The following is a 15,298-nucleotide window of genomic DNA, read 5'->3' as shown; positions in this document are numbered from 1 at the left end:
TGGGTGGATTCTTTTATAAGCATGCCCCCCAATCCGGCCGATTTTCTGATTCACTGCATCATCAATATAAGATAGTCACTAATAAATCCAATAGGGAATTCAGGAGAAACTTCTTTACCCAGAGAGTGGTTTGAATGTGGAACTTGTTACCACACGGAGTGGTTGAGGCGAATAGTATAGATGCATTTAAGGGGAGGCTAGATAAACACATGAGGGAGAAAAGAATAGGATACTGTGGCAGAGACCACATAGGGACAATAACACAATTCACTATGTATAGCCAATGTTGTTATATGTACGTACTTGGTTGGATTATCGGGGCAGGGTCCCTTTAAGAGAGTCGGTAGCATGGTGACATCATGTGTCAGTAGCGTGATAACGTCACAGCCCTGCAACGAGGCTGAGACCCTCAGTCCTCATGGAGAGTGAATAAAGTAACACGCGTTTTGCCTTTGCTGCAACAAAAGTCTCAGAGCCTGTTGATTTCTAGCGACTCCAACATTGGTGACCTCGCTGCTCTTTTGGGCGATTCCAAAGACCTCATCCGAAATGGCGACGAACGCCGTTTCCATCAAATTATCCGAGTTTTGGGAACGACAGGCTGCCGCTTGGTTCGCCCAGGCCGAGGCTCAATTTGCACTCCGGGACATCACCGCGGACGACACGAGGTACTACTACGTCGTCTCTGCTCTCGGCAGCTCCACCACGGCCAGAGTCGTGAGCCTGCTCGAAAACCCCCCGGAGCTCAACAAATTCGAAACGCTGAAAACGCACCTCTTAGAAACTTTTGGACTCACCGAAGCCAAGCGCACACGCCGGCTTCTCTCTCTACCCGGGCTTGGTGACTCCAAGCCCTCGGAGCTGATCGACCACATGCTGGCCCTCCTGGGCACACACAGGCTGTGCTTCCTCTTCAAGGAACTGTTCCTTCAACAGCTGCCAGGTCAGGTACGGTCGGCTTTAGCCAACACTTCCATTACCGATTTCCGCGGCCTGGCCAAGGAGGCCGACAAATTTTTCTCCGCCGGGCAACAGTACTGCGCGGCCACGCGGAGCCCTGCCCCCACCGATACAGCCCAACGGTGGCAGCCCCCAGGCCTCTGCTTCTACCACGCGCAGTTCGGCCCCAAAGCCAGGAAGTGCCGCCCCCCGTGCAGTTTTACCGCGTCGAAACAAACGAAAGACCACTCGTCGGCTGCTATGGCTGTCGGACGTTCAGGCAGTTTGTTATTTATTATGGACACCGACTCCAGACGTCGTTTTCTTTGCAACACGGGTGCCCAGGTGAGCGTCCTGCCCGCGTCAACCATAGACATGCAAGGGGGGAACCACGGCCCCATCCTCGAAGCCGCCAATGGCAGTTCCATCTGCACCTTCGGGAAACGGAGCATGGCGCTTTGTTTTGGCGGGCAGCGGTTCACCTGGGACTTTGTCACGGCAAAAGTGTCCACCCCCCTTCTCGGCGCTGACGTCCTCTGCGCCAATGGCCTTTTGGTGGACGTCAAGAACCGACGTCTCATTAACGCTGAGACTTTCAGCTCGCTCCCATGTTTCCTCAGCGGATCCAGCACGACGATGTTGTCCAGCACACTCTTGGCCTTCGACGAGTTTTCCCGCCTCCTCGCCGAGTTCCCGGACCTCACGAAGCCCACGTTCTCGTCCGCCGCCACCAAACACGGGGTAGAACACCACATCTTGACCACCGGTCTGCCCGTCTATGCCCACGCTCGGCGCCTCGACCTGGGGAAACTCGCCATCGCTAAAGCCGAGTTCGACACCATGGAGCGCCTCGGCATCATCCGCCGGTCGAACAGTCCATGGGCCTCGCCCCTCCACATCACTCCGAAACCAGGCGGCGGGTGGCACCCGTGCGGCGATTACCGGCGCCTCAATGACGCTACAACCCCCGACCGCTACCTGATTCCACACATCCAGGACTTTTCCGCCCGCCTGGCCGGGAAAGTGGTATTCTCAAAAGTGGACCTCGTCCGGGGTTACCACCAGGTCCCTGTCCGGCCGCAGGACGTTCCGAAAACCGCAGTGATCACCCCGTTCGGGCTGTTCGAATTCCTCTGCATGCCATTCGGCCTCAAAAACGCGGCCCAGGCTTTTCAACGCCTAATGGACACCGTGTTACGGGACCTGACATTCCTGTTCGTATACCTGGACAACATCCTCATCGCCAGCGCCTCCAGGACGGAGCATGTGTCGCACCTTCGGACTCTCTTCCAACGCCTCAGCCAGCACGGCCTAATCGTCAACCCGGCCAAGTGCCAGTTCGGGTTGTCCTCGATCGACTTTCTCGGGCACCGCACCACAAAGGACGGGGCGGTGCCACTGCCATCGAAAGTGGCGGCCGTGATGGACTTCCCGCGACCCCTCACCGTGAAGGCCCTGCAGGAGTTTTTGGGCATAGTGAACTTTTACCATCGCTTCGTCCCCCAAGCAGCCCAGCTTATGCGACCCCTTTACGAGGCCCTCAAAGGCAAGCCCGACAAGCTCGCCGTCGACTGGTCCGAGGAGATGCCCAATTCTTTCACGGACATGAAAAGGGCCCTGGCTAACGCGACCATGCTGGCGCATCTGTTACCTGATGCGGCGATTGCTCTCACCACCGACGCCTCGGACTATGCGGTCGGCGCCGTCCATGAACAGTGGGTCAACAGCACCTGGCAGCCGCTTGCCTTCTTCAGCCGGCAGCTCCGCCCCAACGAGCGGAAGTACAGCACCTTCGATCGCAAGCTTCTCGGCCTCTACCTCACCGTCCGACACTTCCGTTTCCTACTGGAGGCTCGCCCGTTCACAGCGTTCGTGGACCACAAACCGTTGACCTTCGCCATGGCCAAAGCTCCCGAGTCGTGGTCGGCCCGTCAGCAACGCTAGCTGGCCTTCATCTCAGAGTTTACAATGGACATCCAGCATGTGGCTGGGAAAGACAACCCCGTCGCCGACTGTCTCGCCCGAGCTGTCGCCAGCGCCGTACACCTCGGCATCGACTACACCCGCATGGCAGCCGACCAGGCCTCCGACCCGGATGTCCAGGCCTACAGGACGGCGGTCACGGGCCTTCAACTAGCGGATGTCGCGTTCGACGATGCCGGCACTACACTCCTGTGCGACGTCTCCGTTGGGCAGCCATGTCCCGTCGTGCCCGACGGGTGGAGACGGCAAGTTTTCGACGCCATCCATAATCTTTCCCACCCGGGCAGGAAGCCGTCACAGAAGCTGGTGGCGGCTAAGTTCATCTATCATGGGCTCAGGAAAGACGTTCGCGACTGGGCCAGCACCTGCGTGGTATGCCAACGCTCGAAAGTGCATCGCCATACTAAGGCCCCGTTGGCACCTTTCGCGGTGCCCGAGAGGCGGTTCGACCATGTTAACGTGGGGCCCCTGCCGCCCTCTCGCGGGTTCACCCACCGCCTCACAATGGTCGACAGAACACCCGATGGCCGGAAGCCGTCCCACTGTCTTCAACGACGTCCGCTGATGTGGCTCGGGCGTTCATCAGCACTTGGGTCGCCCAGTTCGGCGCCCCATCTGACATTTCCTCCGACCGGGGGCCCCAGTTCACGTCGGAGCTCTGGAACGCTGTCGCCCGAGGCCTCGGGTTGAGACTCCACCGCTCCACAGCATACCACCCTCAGGCTAACGGACTATGTGAACGGTTTCATCGCTCCATGAGGGCCGCGCTCCGGGCCAGCCTCCGGGACGACAGTTGGACCGACAGACTCCCGTGGGTCATGCTGGGACTCAGGACCGCCCCCGAGGAGGACCTCCAGTCCTCGTCCGCCGAGCTCGTCTACGGACAGCCGCTGCGGGTTCCCGGGGATTTCGTCCCCAACGCAACGGAACCTTGGTCCGCAGCCTGCCAGCGGTCCGACCTTCTGGACAACGCCAAAGTTTTCGTGCTGGTGCCCACGTCGCAGCACGGCCTCCCGCAGTCCCACGTTCCACTCGACCTTCATGCAGCGGAGTACGTTTTCGTCCGCCACGACGCCCACTAGGGACCTCTTCAGCCACCCTACGATGGACCATTCCCAGTCCTGGAAACTGGGGACAGGACCTTCATAGTGGATGTCAGCGGTAAGCCGGACTGCATTTCTGTGGACCGTCTTAAGCCAGCCCACCTGGATCTGGACCGACCCGTTGAGTTGGCACAGCCCCCGAGGCGGGGCTGATCTCCGGTTTCTGCACCGTCAGTCCACCACCGAGCGCCCGAGGTCCCTCCGACGAACCCCCCCCCGGTCCCCGCCCCGGAATTGAGGAGTCGTTCCAACCGCGTGATCCGGCCCCCCAACGACTGACATTGCCAGTGCTAGTGAATTCTGGGGGGACGTATGTGGCGGAGACTACATAGGGACAATAACACAATTCACAATGTATAGCCAATGTGGTTATATGTACCTAAACACAATTCACTATGTATAGCCAATGTTGTTATATGTTGTTACCACATGGTCGGAACGGCTCCTCAATTCCGGGGCGGGGACCGGGGTGTTCGTCGGAGGGATCTCGGGTGCTCGGTGGTGGACTGAGGGTGTAGAAATCGGAGGTCGGCCCCGCCTCGGGGGCTGTGCCAACTCAACCGGTCTAAGGATAAGGGGTAAGCCATTTAGGACTGAATTGAGGAGGAATTTCTTCACCCAGAGAGTGGTGAACCTGTGGAATTCTCTGCCATAGAGGGCGGTGGAGGCCAGTTCATTAAATATATTCAAGAAGGAGTTGGATATATTTCTTAAGGCTAAAGGGATCAAGGGATATGGGGAGAAGGCAGGGACAGGGTACTGAATTTGGATGATCAGCCATGATCTCACTGAATGGCGGAGCAGGCTCGAAGGGCCGAATGGCCTACTCCTGCTCCTATCTTCTATGTTTCTATGTACGTACTTGGTTGGGTTATCGGGGCAGGGTCCCTTTAAGAGCGTCGGTAGCGTGATAACGTCATGCATCGGTAGCGTGATGACGTCATAGCCCTGCAAGGAGGCTGAGATCCTCAGTCCTCATGGAGAGTGAATAAAGTAACACGCGTTTTGCCTTTGCTGCAACAAAAGTCTCAGAGCCTGTTGATTTCTAGCGACTCCAACAATACGCTGATATGATGAGATGAAGTAGGGTGGCAGGAGGTTTGTGTGAAGCATAAACACTGGCACAGACCTGTTGTGCTGAATGGCCTGTTTCTGTGCTGTACATTCTATGTAATTCCATGCATCCAGTCAACCCGGTGTATCCAGGCACAGTTAGCTTCTGATTATAATGGGCCAGAAATTCGGGTCCCCATGGGTGAGTACGCGCTGGGTACTCACGCGTAGGGCCAACGAAAGTGCCTGTTTCATGCATGCACTGAGCATGTGCGGGAAACCGGAACTTCCGTTCCCTTGAAAGAAGGGATTCACAGGTCGAACACGTACGCCTGGAACTTCTGTTTTTTTTTACAGGTTTCTCCAGGAGGGTAAGTCTCCAGTAGTTACGCTTTTAAAAAGCAGTCACAAGGCCTGCTTTTAACAAGGTAAGTGGTGAATTAAGTAAAATTAAAACATTTTTTCCACAGGTTTATTATTTTTAAATACTTTAAAGAAAGGTAAGTTTATTTTTAGCCCTGTTAAAAACTGTAATTAATTTTTTCAAAAATTTAAATTATTGTTTAAAATAGTTATTTTATGTAATTTATAGTTATTTTAAAAATGTGATGTTTTAAAAAAAATTAATTTGAAGTTTTAGTTACGTTTTGGGGCCGATCTGTATTCATAGATTTGACAGCTCTTCCTGTCAAATCTATGAATAGAGATTCCCTGCTACCATTGGCTCTCCATGGCCCACATGATCCCAGGGGACGCTTCGAACTAACTGCGCCCCTGGGATACACAAGCACTGCGCGCCGGCAGTTGAAGGAGGCCCGGGATTGGAATCCCACGCAGGCCCACAGCTCAACGGCCGGCGCGCTAGATAAGTGCAGGTCAGGGGCTTGCACCCGCGGGAAGCCTCCGACCTGAATTTCTGGCAAACATATCATTTTGCTTTCAGCATACAGTGCACTCCTTTTATGACATGTGTCGTGGGTAATTTGCAATTCCACATTAGCCATAAGTTTGGGTTGGAACCATCATATTGAGAAATCGGAAAATAAAAACAAATTAAGCAGATTCCTGATTGAAGCTCCCTTAAACTACGTACAATCTAAGCTTTTCATACATGTTCAAACAGCTTGATGGCAGTTTCCAGAGGTGGACCATGAACCTCATGATCTAAAGCTTGCTTTTTTTGATTTTGGCCTTGCTTCAATAACATTGAACAATTAGTTGAAAATTATACAGGATTCCCACTGTCCCATTAGTCATTCAAGAGAGTGAAAACATCAAACATTAAACCGAGTCTGTACAGGCTGAAACAATTAACTAACTTGCAGTAGGATATATACTATTGGGCTAATATTATGCGGCACAATAAAGATGCAGAAAAGATCTGGCTACGAATGCACGGGGGAACAACTTATCTTTCAGGTCTTCCTTCATGGTGCTGTATCCTTCATAAATAGGAATTCACAGGAAATACATAAGCCATTCACTCACACAGCTCTGACCAAACACCAGAAATCCAAGGAGAACTGCAGAATACCGAACAATCCTCTGGTTTTAGCCCATGGTTTCTTTGACAATCAGGCTGTTAATTACCATGATCACAAAAATAAGCACATATGAGGGAAGCCATTCAGCTCAATGAGCTTACCCTTCTGCAGAAACCTATAGTCCCTCCCCATCACTCCATGGAACTGCTTCTTGCCTCCTTTGCCGTACCCAGAGGCCATTCCACCAAGAGCATTCTTCACTCCTTGTGTAAAGAAGTGTTTCTGACATGAGTCCTGAACTTGCCTTTTATCACTTTGTAGCTATGTCCCCCTGTCACGCTACTTGAAGTAGTGCTCCGGGTTAGCCTGTACCATTCACTTAGTAGGGTAGTGTCCTTAGTCCAGTCATCTTCAGCTGCTTCACCAATGACTTTCCCTTCATTTGTAAGCTTGGAAGTGGGACCTTAGAAGGAGGCTCAGTATAATTGTCTACTTGGCACTTTTGTCTGAAGACACTTGTCTCTTGCACTCATGTGCTGGGGTCCACCATGATTGAGTTGAGGATGCTCCTGAAGCCTCCTCCTCCAATTAGTTGTCTGGTTGTCCACCAACATTCTTGACTAGTTGTGGTAAGGATAGAAAGCATTGCCCTAATCAACAGGTTGTGGGTTCACTTAGTTCTGTGTACAGCTTTCTGCTTTTGGTGCTTAGTATGCAGGCACCCTGTGTAGTAGCTTAACTATGTTGATGCCTCATTCTAAAGTATGCCTGGTGCTGCACTTCTAAACTCATCATTGAACTAGGGTTGGCCTCCCACCTTGATGGTGATGTAGGAGTGAGGGATGTGCTAGGCCATGAAACTACAGATTGTGGTGCTTTTGATGACCCACAGGGCCTTGTGGATGCCCAGTTTTGCTCGATCTGTCCTTAGTCTGTCCCACTTAGCAGAGTGGCAAACTGCACAATAGAGGGTGTCCTCAATGAGACAAGACTTTTTCTTCACAAGGACTTGTGCTGTGGTCACTCCTACCAATGATAGATTGGTGATGATGTTAAGCACAGGAAACTTTCGATTAACCGGCCACTAAATAACCAGAACGTTCTATCCACCGGCAAAATTCAGGAGTCGGTTCAGATAACTTTTTTTACTTTTAGTTACTTTTTTTACTCCATTTGTGGCTGTGCAAGGGTGTAGCTGAACCTATTGCTAAGCTACAGAGACGCTTGCAGCTTGTGCCGATTGTTTTGAAGAAGCAACAGGGTTTGTTGCTTTATATGGAGCTTTGAGCTCCGTATCTTTTACTATAGCGTTCGGTTATCCGGCATTGTTGATGGACCGGCACCTGTTCGGTCCCGTCCATGCCGGATACCAGAAAGTTTCCTGTAAGTTACTTCCTCATATTGGTTCCCTCACCACCTGACACAGGCCCAGGCTGGCAGCTATGTCTTTCTGAATTGGGCCAGCTTGCTCAGCGATAATACTACTGAGACATTCCTAGTGGTAGATATTGAAACTTCCTACTCAGATTACATTCTGTACCTTTGCTTCCCTCAAGCATCCTCCAAATGATGTTCAACATGGAGTACTGATTTGTCAGTTTAGCGGTGGAGGGCAACAGGTAGCAATCAGCAGGAGGTTTTGTTGACCTTGTTTGATTTGAAGTCATGAGACTTCATGGGGTCCGGAGGCAATGTTGAGGATTCCCACCCAACTGTATAGGACTGTGCCCCCATCCTTGGTGGGTGAGTCCTGCTGGTGGGACAGGACATACCCAGGGATGATGATAGAGGAGTCTGGGATGATGGTGGATAGATATTATTCTGTAAGAATGACTTTGTCAAGCTATTGCTTGGCTAGTCTATGGGGCAGCTCTCCCAATTCAATCACCAGTCTCCGATGAGGAGGACTTTGCAGGGTCGACTGGGCTGAGATTGCCAAAGTCTTTCTCTGATATGATATTGTAGGAGTCTCTGCACTCCTAGCAAAGAATCTGTAAACTCACTGGAAGTTAACAAACTGAGTTTAATGTATTAAAACTTTACAAAACAAGAAAATGCAGGAGAAGCTCTAAACAGGTCTTTACTCTATGGCCTAGAAATTGGGTTTTGGCGCAGCCAGGGCTTTAGCGCCGGAAGTTAGTGCCGGCGCTAAGTCCCCCTGCGCGCGCCAAAAATTCAGTAGCGCCGCGCCCAAACGGCTGCCGGCGCTACTGGAGGGTTTCAGCGCCTCCCAATGGGCGCTACCTGCCCCATTGCGGCGCTGTTCCGGCGCTGCGGCGCCCGATGCGGTGCGGCAGGCTGGGGAAGTGCAGGCCTCCTCCTTCCGTTAAGGAGGAGCTGCCTGCACCCGACCGCTGGCCGTTGACGGCTGAATAAAAATGAGCCCGGCACCTCGGAGAAGTGCCGGGCTCGCGGCCCACACGCATCTGTGCCGCGGGGGGGTCTTGGAGGGAGGTGCGGGCAGGCGGCCGCCGGGGAAGCGGCCGGCCGCCGCGCGACCTTAATGCGCCGGCGCTAACTTCAGCAAGGCACCTTTTACAGAACGTTGCTTGCGGCTGCCACGGGCGAGGCGGCCGCAACTCAATTTCGGAGTTCGGGCGGGTTACCACGGCAACCGGGACGCTGCGCACACCAATGACGTCATCGGTGCCGGCGCAGCGCTACCGGTGCAACGCCGCTTTAGGGCCCCACTCAATTTTTCAAATGGCCATAACTCTGACGCTAGTCCCTCTAGCACCTCAAAAGCGGCGCTAAGGCTAGTGAATTTCTAGGCCTATATCTCCACACGAGGACTGGCTGGCCACGCCCTCTACCTCTGACGTCATGACGTCATCACGTTTCCCGCCGTTGGGAACGTCACATGACCCACGTGATGATGTCATCGCGTCAGATCGCGATTTTGTCGATCTAGCTCTGTTTAACCAGAGCTAACACTGAAAGGTAATAATCATGATTAAAGGCAATTATACAAATCACTCTTAGTGGCTTTGTCACAATATAAACAAAAACGAAACAAATTCAGATGGCGGACATTTGAAATAAAAACAAAACATGCTGGAAACACTCAGCACGTCTGTCAGGGTCTGTGGAGAGAAAAATTAAGTTAAGTTAACATTTCAGGTGTAGACCCTCATCAGAACTCAGCACTGATAAAGGGTCTACACCTAATCATTAACTTATCTGTTCTTTCCACAGTTGCTGACTGATTCCAGCATGTTCTGTTTATGTCCTTGTACAATGCCTGGGGTCATTGCTGATGGGTCCATCTGACTGAGCATGACTTAGAGGGAGAGGAGCTTTTGAGCTGGGCTTGGAGTTACGAGGTATGAGAGGATAAATTGGATGTGGAGAGAGAGAGACATTTAGACTGAGGGGACAGATTGAGGTGGGTTTAGAGTGAGGGGGAGAGAGAGATGGATTAGAAAACAAAGTTATACGATAACAATATCAAACACTGATTTTTTCAGGAGGTAGAAGGTGCAGTCATAGGCCTGGTTATAAGAATGCTACCACAGCGAAGTACGTCCTTACCTCAGTATAGCGAGTGACACGGCCTGTTTCCATGGACTATCCTTTCTCATTCCAATACCGAACCCTGATCGAAAGAACAGCTCGCCTGTGGTGATGAGATCACACTTCTGGGAGGCCTCAAACTCCAGAACAGCTGAGTCCCAGATGAATGCGTGCAGTTTTCTGGAATAAAACAGACTCTGATGAGCAACAGTCTGGAATCTTGCTTGTCTGACCTCCTGCCTGCTGCTATGTCTATTAAAGGATCTGAATAGTGAAACAGCCCCATGGACACCGCCATACCACCAAAACACTTGCAGGACTGCAGCAAAAGCATCTGTACCAAACACGGCCCAAATTAATTTTATGTCTTGGCTGTTCTGTGACTGGATTTAGCCATCAAAAGCTTCCAATGCTACTTTACAACACTGAGCATCATTGCTTGATGCTGTGCTGTGATATACAGGCTATAATCGGGAATCCTCCCCCTCTGACCTCCTGTCTGCTGCTATCTGTACATAAGAATCCAATCTTTTCTCACAAAGTCCTGCCAGAAATTCCACCCAACCCAGACTGAAGAGTGTTAAATGGGGCAGGCTGGAGGGTCACCTTGTTGGTACAGGGAACTCAGTGGAGAGTGTCCAATCTCCTAAATTGCAGCAGGAATTCTGGGCAATGCCCAGGTATCAACATTTGTTGTGACCTTTTCACTCTGTAGAATTTTAACAAAATGGGTAAGCCGCGACTGGAAGATATGATTTTTTTTCATATAGTAGCAGAAAAGTGGAATAGATTTCAATGTAACTAGTTAATGTTGGTGTTCTGGACAATATTGATCCCTCAACCAACATCACTAAAAATAACAGATTATCTGGTCATTATCACATTGCTGTTTGCGGGAGCTTGCTGTGCGTAAATTGGCTGTCGTGTTTCCTACATTACAACAGTGACTACACATAAAAAGTACTTAACTGGCTTTGGGACGTCCTGAGGTCGTGAAAGGCGCTATAGAAATGCAAGTCTTTCTGTCTCTTTTTTCATATACAGGAAGAGGCCTGCTTGGGTTTCAGACCCTCATGCTTATGGATATGAGAGTTGTCTAATCATAGCCAGAGAATCACCTGCAATGGCTTCTGTGGTGTGTGTGCCTTTAAGAACCCCAGGTGTGTGTAATGCCGGTAATTGCCACTTGGGCTATATAAGCCTGTGTATTGTGTATATCCTTTAGAACCCCCCCAGACTTTGCTGAGTAAATACATATGAACCAACTCCTGTCTTCAGTGTCTTTATCAACACACGGACACCACAGTGGTGACGAAGTGGAAACGGACTTACCTGCAATTCGGCAGCACCTCAAGGACATCGATTCCTCGGGCGTCCAGAAGACTCAAGGAAGTGAGAGAAACTGTGGTTTCACCAGCTGGCCAAGCTGGTGGCAGGTACTGCGCTAATCCTTCCTGGGCGTCAGGCTGGGGCTCCAGCGGCTGGCTCTACAGCTGAGACAGGCAGCGAAATCGGAGGCAAGCAATAACGGACTGGGAGGGAGCACTCTGGAGACGGCCGGCGCGGCAAGCAGGTCAGCGTTCAGACCTCCGGCGGGAATGAGTCTCCAACAGTGAATAAACGGAAACCGCAGTAAAACAGCGTTGTTATCGGCAGCAGCGGCGGGAAAGCGTGGGAAGCGCCATATCTTTGCTACAGAAAAAAAAAGCGTGGGAAGCGCCATATCTTTTCTGAAATGCCTAAATCTGGTAATATTGATGCTTTTGATAGCGAAATAGAGGATTGGACCACATACGTGGAAAGAGTAGAGGTATATTGCACTGCAAATGGAATAGAAGATGGAAAAAAAAGCTTCAGTACTTCTGAACTTAATGGGCGCAAAGACATACGGGCTGTTACGAAACTTAATCACTCCAGCCAAACCAAAGGACAAGAATTTTAAAGAAATTGTTGATACCCTGCAAGAGCACTTAAACCCAACACCGCTGCTGATAGCGGAACGATTCAAGTTCTTCAAGAGAAATCAACACAAGAATGAAAGTAACGCTGATTACCTAACCGAATTAAGAAAGCTATCAAAGTACTGCCAATTCGGGGCAGGACTATCAGATTATCTTCGAGACAAATTCATTTGCGGTCTCTTAAGTGAAGGAACACAAAAAAGGCTGCTTTCTGAAAAAGATTTAACATTGGACAAAGCTTTCAGTATGGCTGTATCATACGAAGCAGCAGCAAAAGGAGCTGCAGAGATACAACAAAAGATACAGGACTTCGGCACCCATGAAATGACACAAGGGTTCGGAAGATGTTATCACTGCGGCAGATCCACCCATAACCAGAGGGACTGCTGGTTCAAGGACAAAGCATGCAGGCAATGCGGGAAGATTGGACACATTGCACGGGTATGCCAATCTGGACAAAATAAATCCACTGACAGAAAACAAAAAATCAATAAAGAAAAGTACAGGAAGGTACAAATGATGACGGACAGTAGCTCCGAAGACCAGAAGAGCCTACCGTTGCCAACGATAGAAGAGGTACCTACAGTAGACCCAGTAGAGATATTCCACTCTACCATAGTGGAATGTCTACCAGTGACAAATTCTGCCATTGAAAGGGAGACAAGAAATTACCCGACTCTCTCACGGGTCTAGGATTTAACAGTGAAGGGATGGCCAGCACATGGCGAACCACTGTTGCCAGCATTCTCGCAAAGAAGAGAACAGCTGTCAGTGTGCCGAGGAACCTTGATGTGTGGATCCAGAGTGGTGATTCCACCCAAACTCCAGGATAAAGTGCCAAAGGAGCTTCACGAGGGGTATCTGAGTAGAGTGAAAATGAAGAACCTAGCTAGGGCGTTTGTATGGTGGCCAGGTATCGATGGAGACATCGAAGACATGACCAAGAGCTGCCTAGGATGCCAGAAGGTCCAAAACGCTCCATCACAGGCCCCTCTACATCCATGGGAGTGGCCCTCATCTCCCTGGCAAAGGGTGCACATCGACTTTGCTGGTCCATTTATGGACTTGATGTTCTTAATCGCGGTTGATGCACACTCCAAGTGGCCGGAGGTAATAAAGATGTCCTCCACCACCACGGAAAAAACAATCACAGTATTAAGGACCATATTTGCCAGGAATGGGCTGCCGGAACAGATATGTTCTGATAATGGACCACAATTTGTGTCCGAAGAATTCAGAAAGTTCTTAAAAAACAATGGGGTAAAGCACTACACGTCCACCCCATACCATCCCACCACCAATGGATTGGCTGAAAGGTTTGTCCAGACCTTCAAGAAGGCCATAAAGGCCATGGGTAATGAAGACATAAAACTTCATCACAAGGTGGATAACTTCTTATTCGCATACAGGAATGCAACACATATGGTGACCAACCAAACTCCCGCCATGATGTTCTTCAATAGAAACCTAAGATGCCGGCTGGATTTGGTCAAGCCCAACATCAGAAGGGATGTGGAGAACCGGCAGTTTCAAGGCATGAATGAAAGGCCAACTAGAACCTTCCAGATAGGTCAACAAGTTTTGGCCCGGGACTACCGTACCGAGAAATGGCAGCCTGGAACTATCTGCACACGACTAGGACCACTGATGTATACCGTGGACATCGGAGAAAGCATAATCAGGCGCCATGCTGACCAAATCATAAAGCCATCCGAAAAGGGACAACCTACACCACCACTCTATACATCTAACGATGAAGTAGAGATACCCATATCTACCTCCGATCCGGTGATACTGGAACCCGATGAACCCGACACTGGCATTCAAGCTGAATCAGCCTTGCCAGAAGAACCTACTACACCACCAGAAACTACTACACCCCTGAGGCGTTATCCGGACCGAGTCAGGAAGCCTCCTGAGAGACTAACTTATAATTAATTAATTACAGCAATGTATATTATTTTGCATATAACATGTAATTAATAATTACTTAAAATATGATGTACTGGTTAGCTAAAAGGGGAGGAATTGTGGTGTATGTGCCTTTAAGAACCCCAGGTGTGCGTAATGCCGGTAATTGCCACTTGGGCTATATAAGCCTGTGTATTGTGTATATCCTTTAGAACCCCCCCCCCAGACTTTGCTTAGTAAATGCCTATGAACCAACTCCTGTCTTCAGTGTCTTTATCAACACACGGACACTACAGCTTCTCTTCCCATTCCCACATTGTTACCTCTGGTGTCCCCCAAGGATCTATCCTTGGCCCCCTCCTATTCCTCATCTACATGTTGCCCCTCGGTGACATCATCTGAAAACACAGCGTCAGTTTCCACATGTACGCTGACGACACCCAGTTCTACCTCACCACCACTTCTCTCGACCCCTCCACAGTCTCTAAATTGTCAGACTGCTCCAGTACTGGATGAGAAGAAATTTCCTCCAAATATTGGGAAGATCTAAACCATTGTTTTTGGTCCCCACCACAAACTCCGCTCCCTAGCCACTGACTCAATCCCTCTCCCTAACATCTGTCTGAGGCTGAACCAGACTGTTCACAACCTCTGTCATATCTGACCATAAGATGAGCATCCGACCACATATCTGCTCCATAACTAAGACTGCCTATTTCCACCTCCGTAACATTGCCTGACTCTGCCCCTGCCTCAGCTCATCTGCTGCTGAAACCCTCATCCATGCCTTTGTTACCTCTAGACTTGACTATTCCAACACACTCCTGGCTGGCCTCCCACGTTCTACCCTACATAAACTTGAGGTCATCCAAAACACAGCTGCCCGTGTCCTAACTCGCACCAAGTCCCGGTCACCCATCACCCCTGTGCTCGCTGACCTACATTGGCTCCAGGTTAAGCAACGCCTTGGTTTTAAAAGTCTCATCCTTGTTTTCAAATCCCTCCATGGCCTTGCCCCTCCCTTTCTCTGTAATCTCCTCCAGCCCCTCAACCCACCAAGATATCTGCGCTCCTTTAACTCTGGCCTCTTGAGCATCCCTGATTTTAATCGCTCCACCATTGGTGGCCGTGCCTTCAGCTGCCAAGGCCCTAAGCTCTGGAATTCCCTCCCTAAACCTAGCTCCGCCTCTCTACCTCTCTTTCCTTCTTTAAGACGCTTCTTTAAGCCTATGGGCTGGATTTTACCAACCTCGGTGGGCCCGTGGTGGGCGATGTCGGTGGCGAGGCTCGGCCTCACTGTTGGCTCCAGCCTGCTGTCCAAAATGATTTTCCCCTGATTGGGCTTGTTAAG

General features: G+C 50.6%; 1 protein-coding gene across 1 annotated transcript in view; it reads right to left on the bottom strand.

The window, feature by feature from the left end:
* Window positions 1-15,298, bottom strand: part of LOC147101901 (glutamate receptor ionotropic, NMDA 1) — a 130,313-nt gene that overhangs the window by 56,676 nt on the left and 58,339 nt on the right. The window contains exon 12 of the mRNA XM_085965920.1: window positions 10,094-10,255. Coding sequence (XP_085822046.1) covers window positions 10,094-10,255 — 162 coding nt within the window. The remainder of the gene's footprint in view (window positions 1-10,093; window positions 10,256-15,298) is intronic.

The sequence above is a fragment of the Somniosus microcephalus genome, chromosome 23 (genome assembly GCF_052327205.1).
Source record: "Somniosus microcephalus isolate GS21.2 chromosome 23, FLI_Smic_1.0, whole genome shotgun sequence".
NCBI lineage: Eukaryota > Metazoa > Chordata > Chondrichthyes > Squaliformes > Somniosidae > Somniosus > Somniosus microcephalus.
Note: the sequence above shows the minus strand (reverse complement) of the source record. Positions and strands in the feature narration are given on the sequence as shown.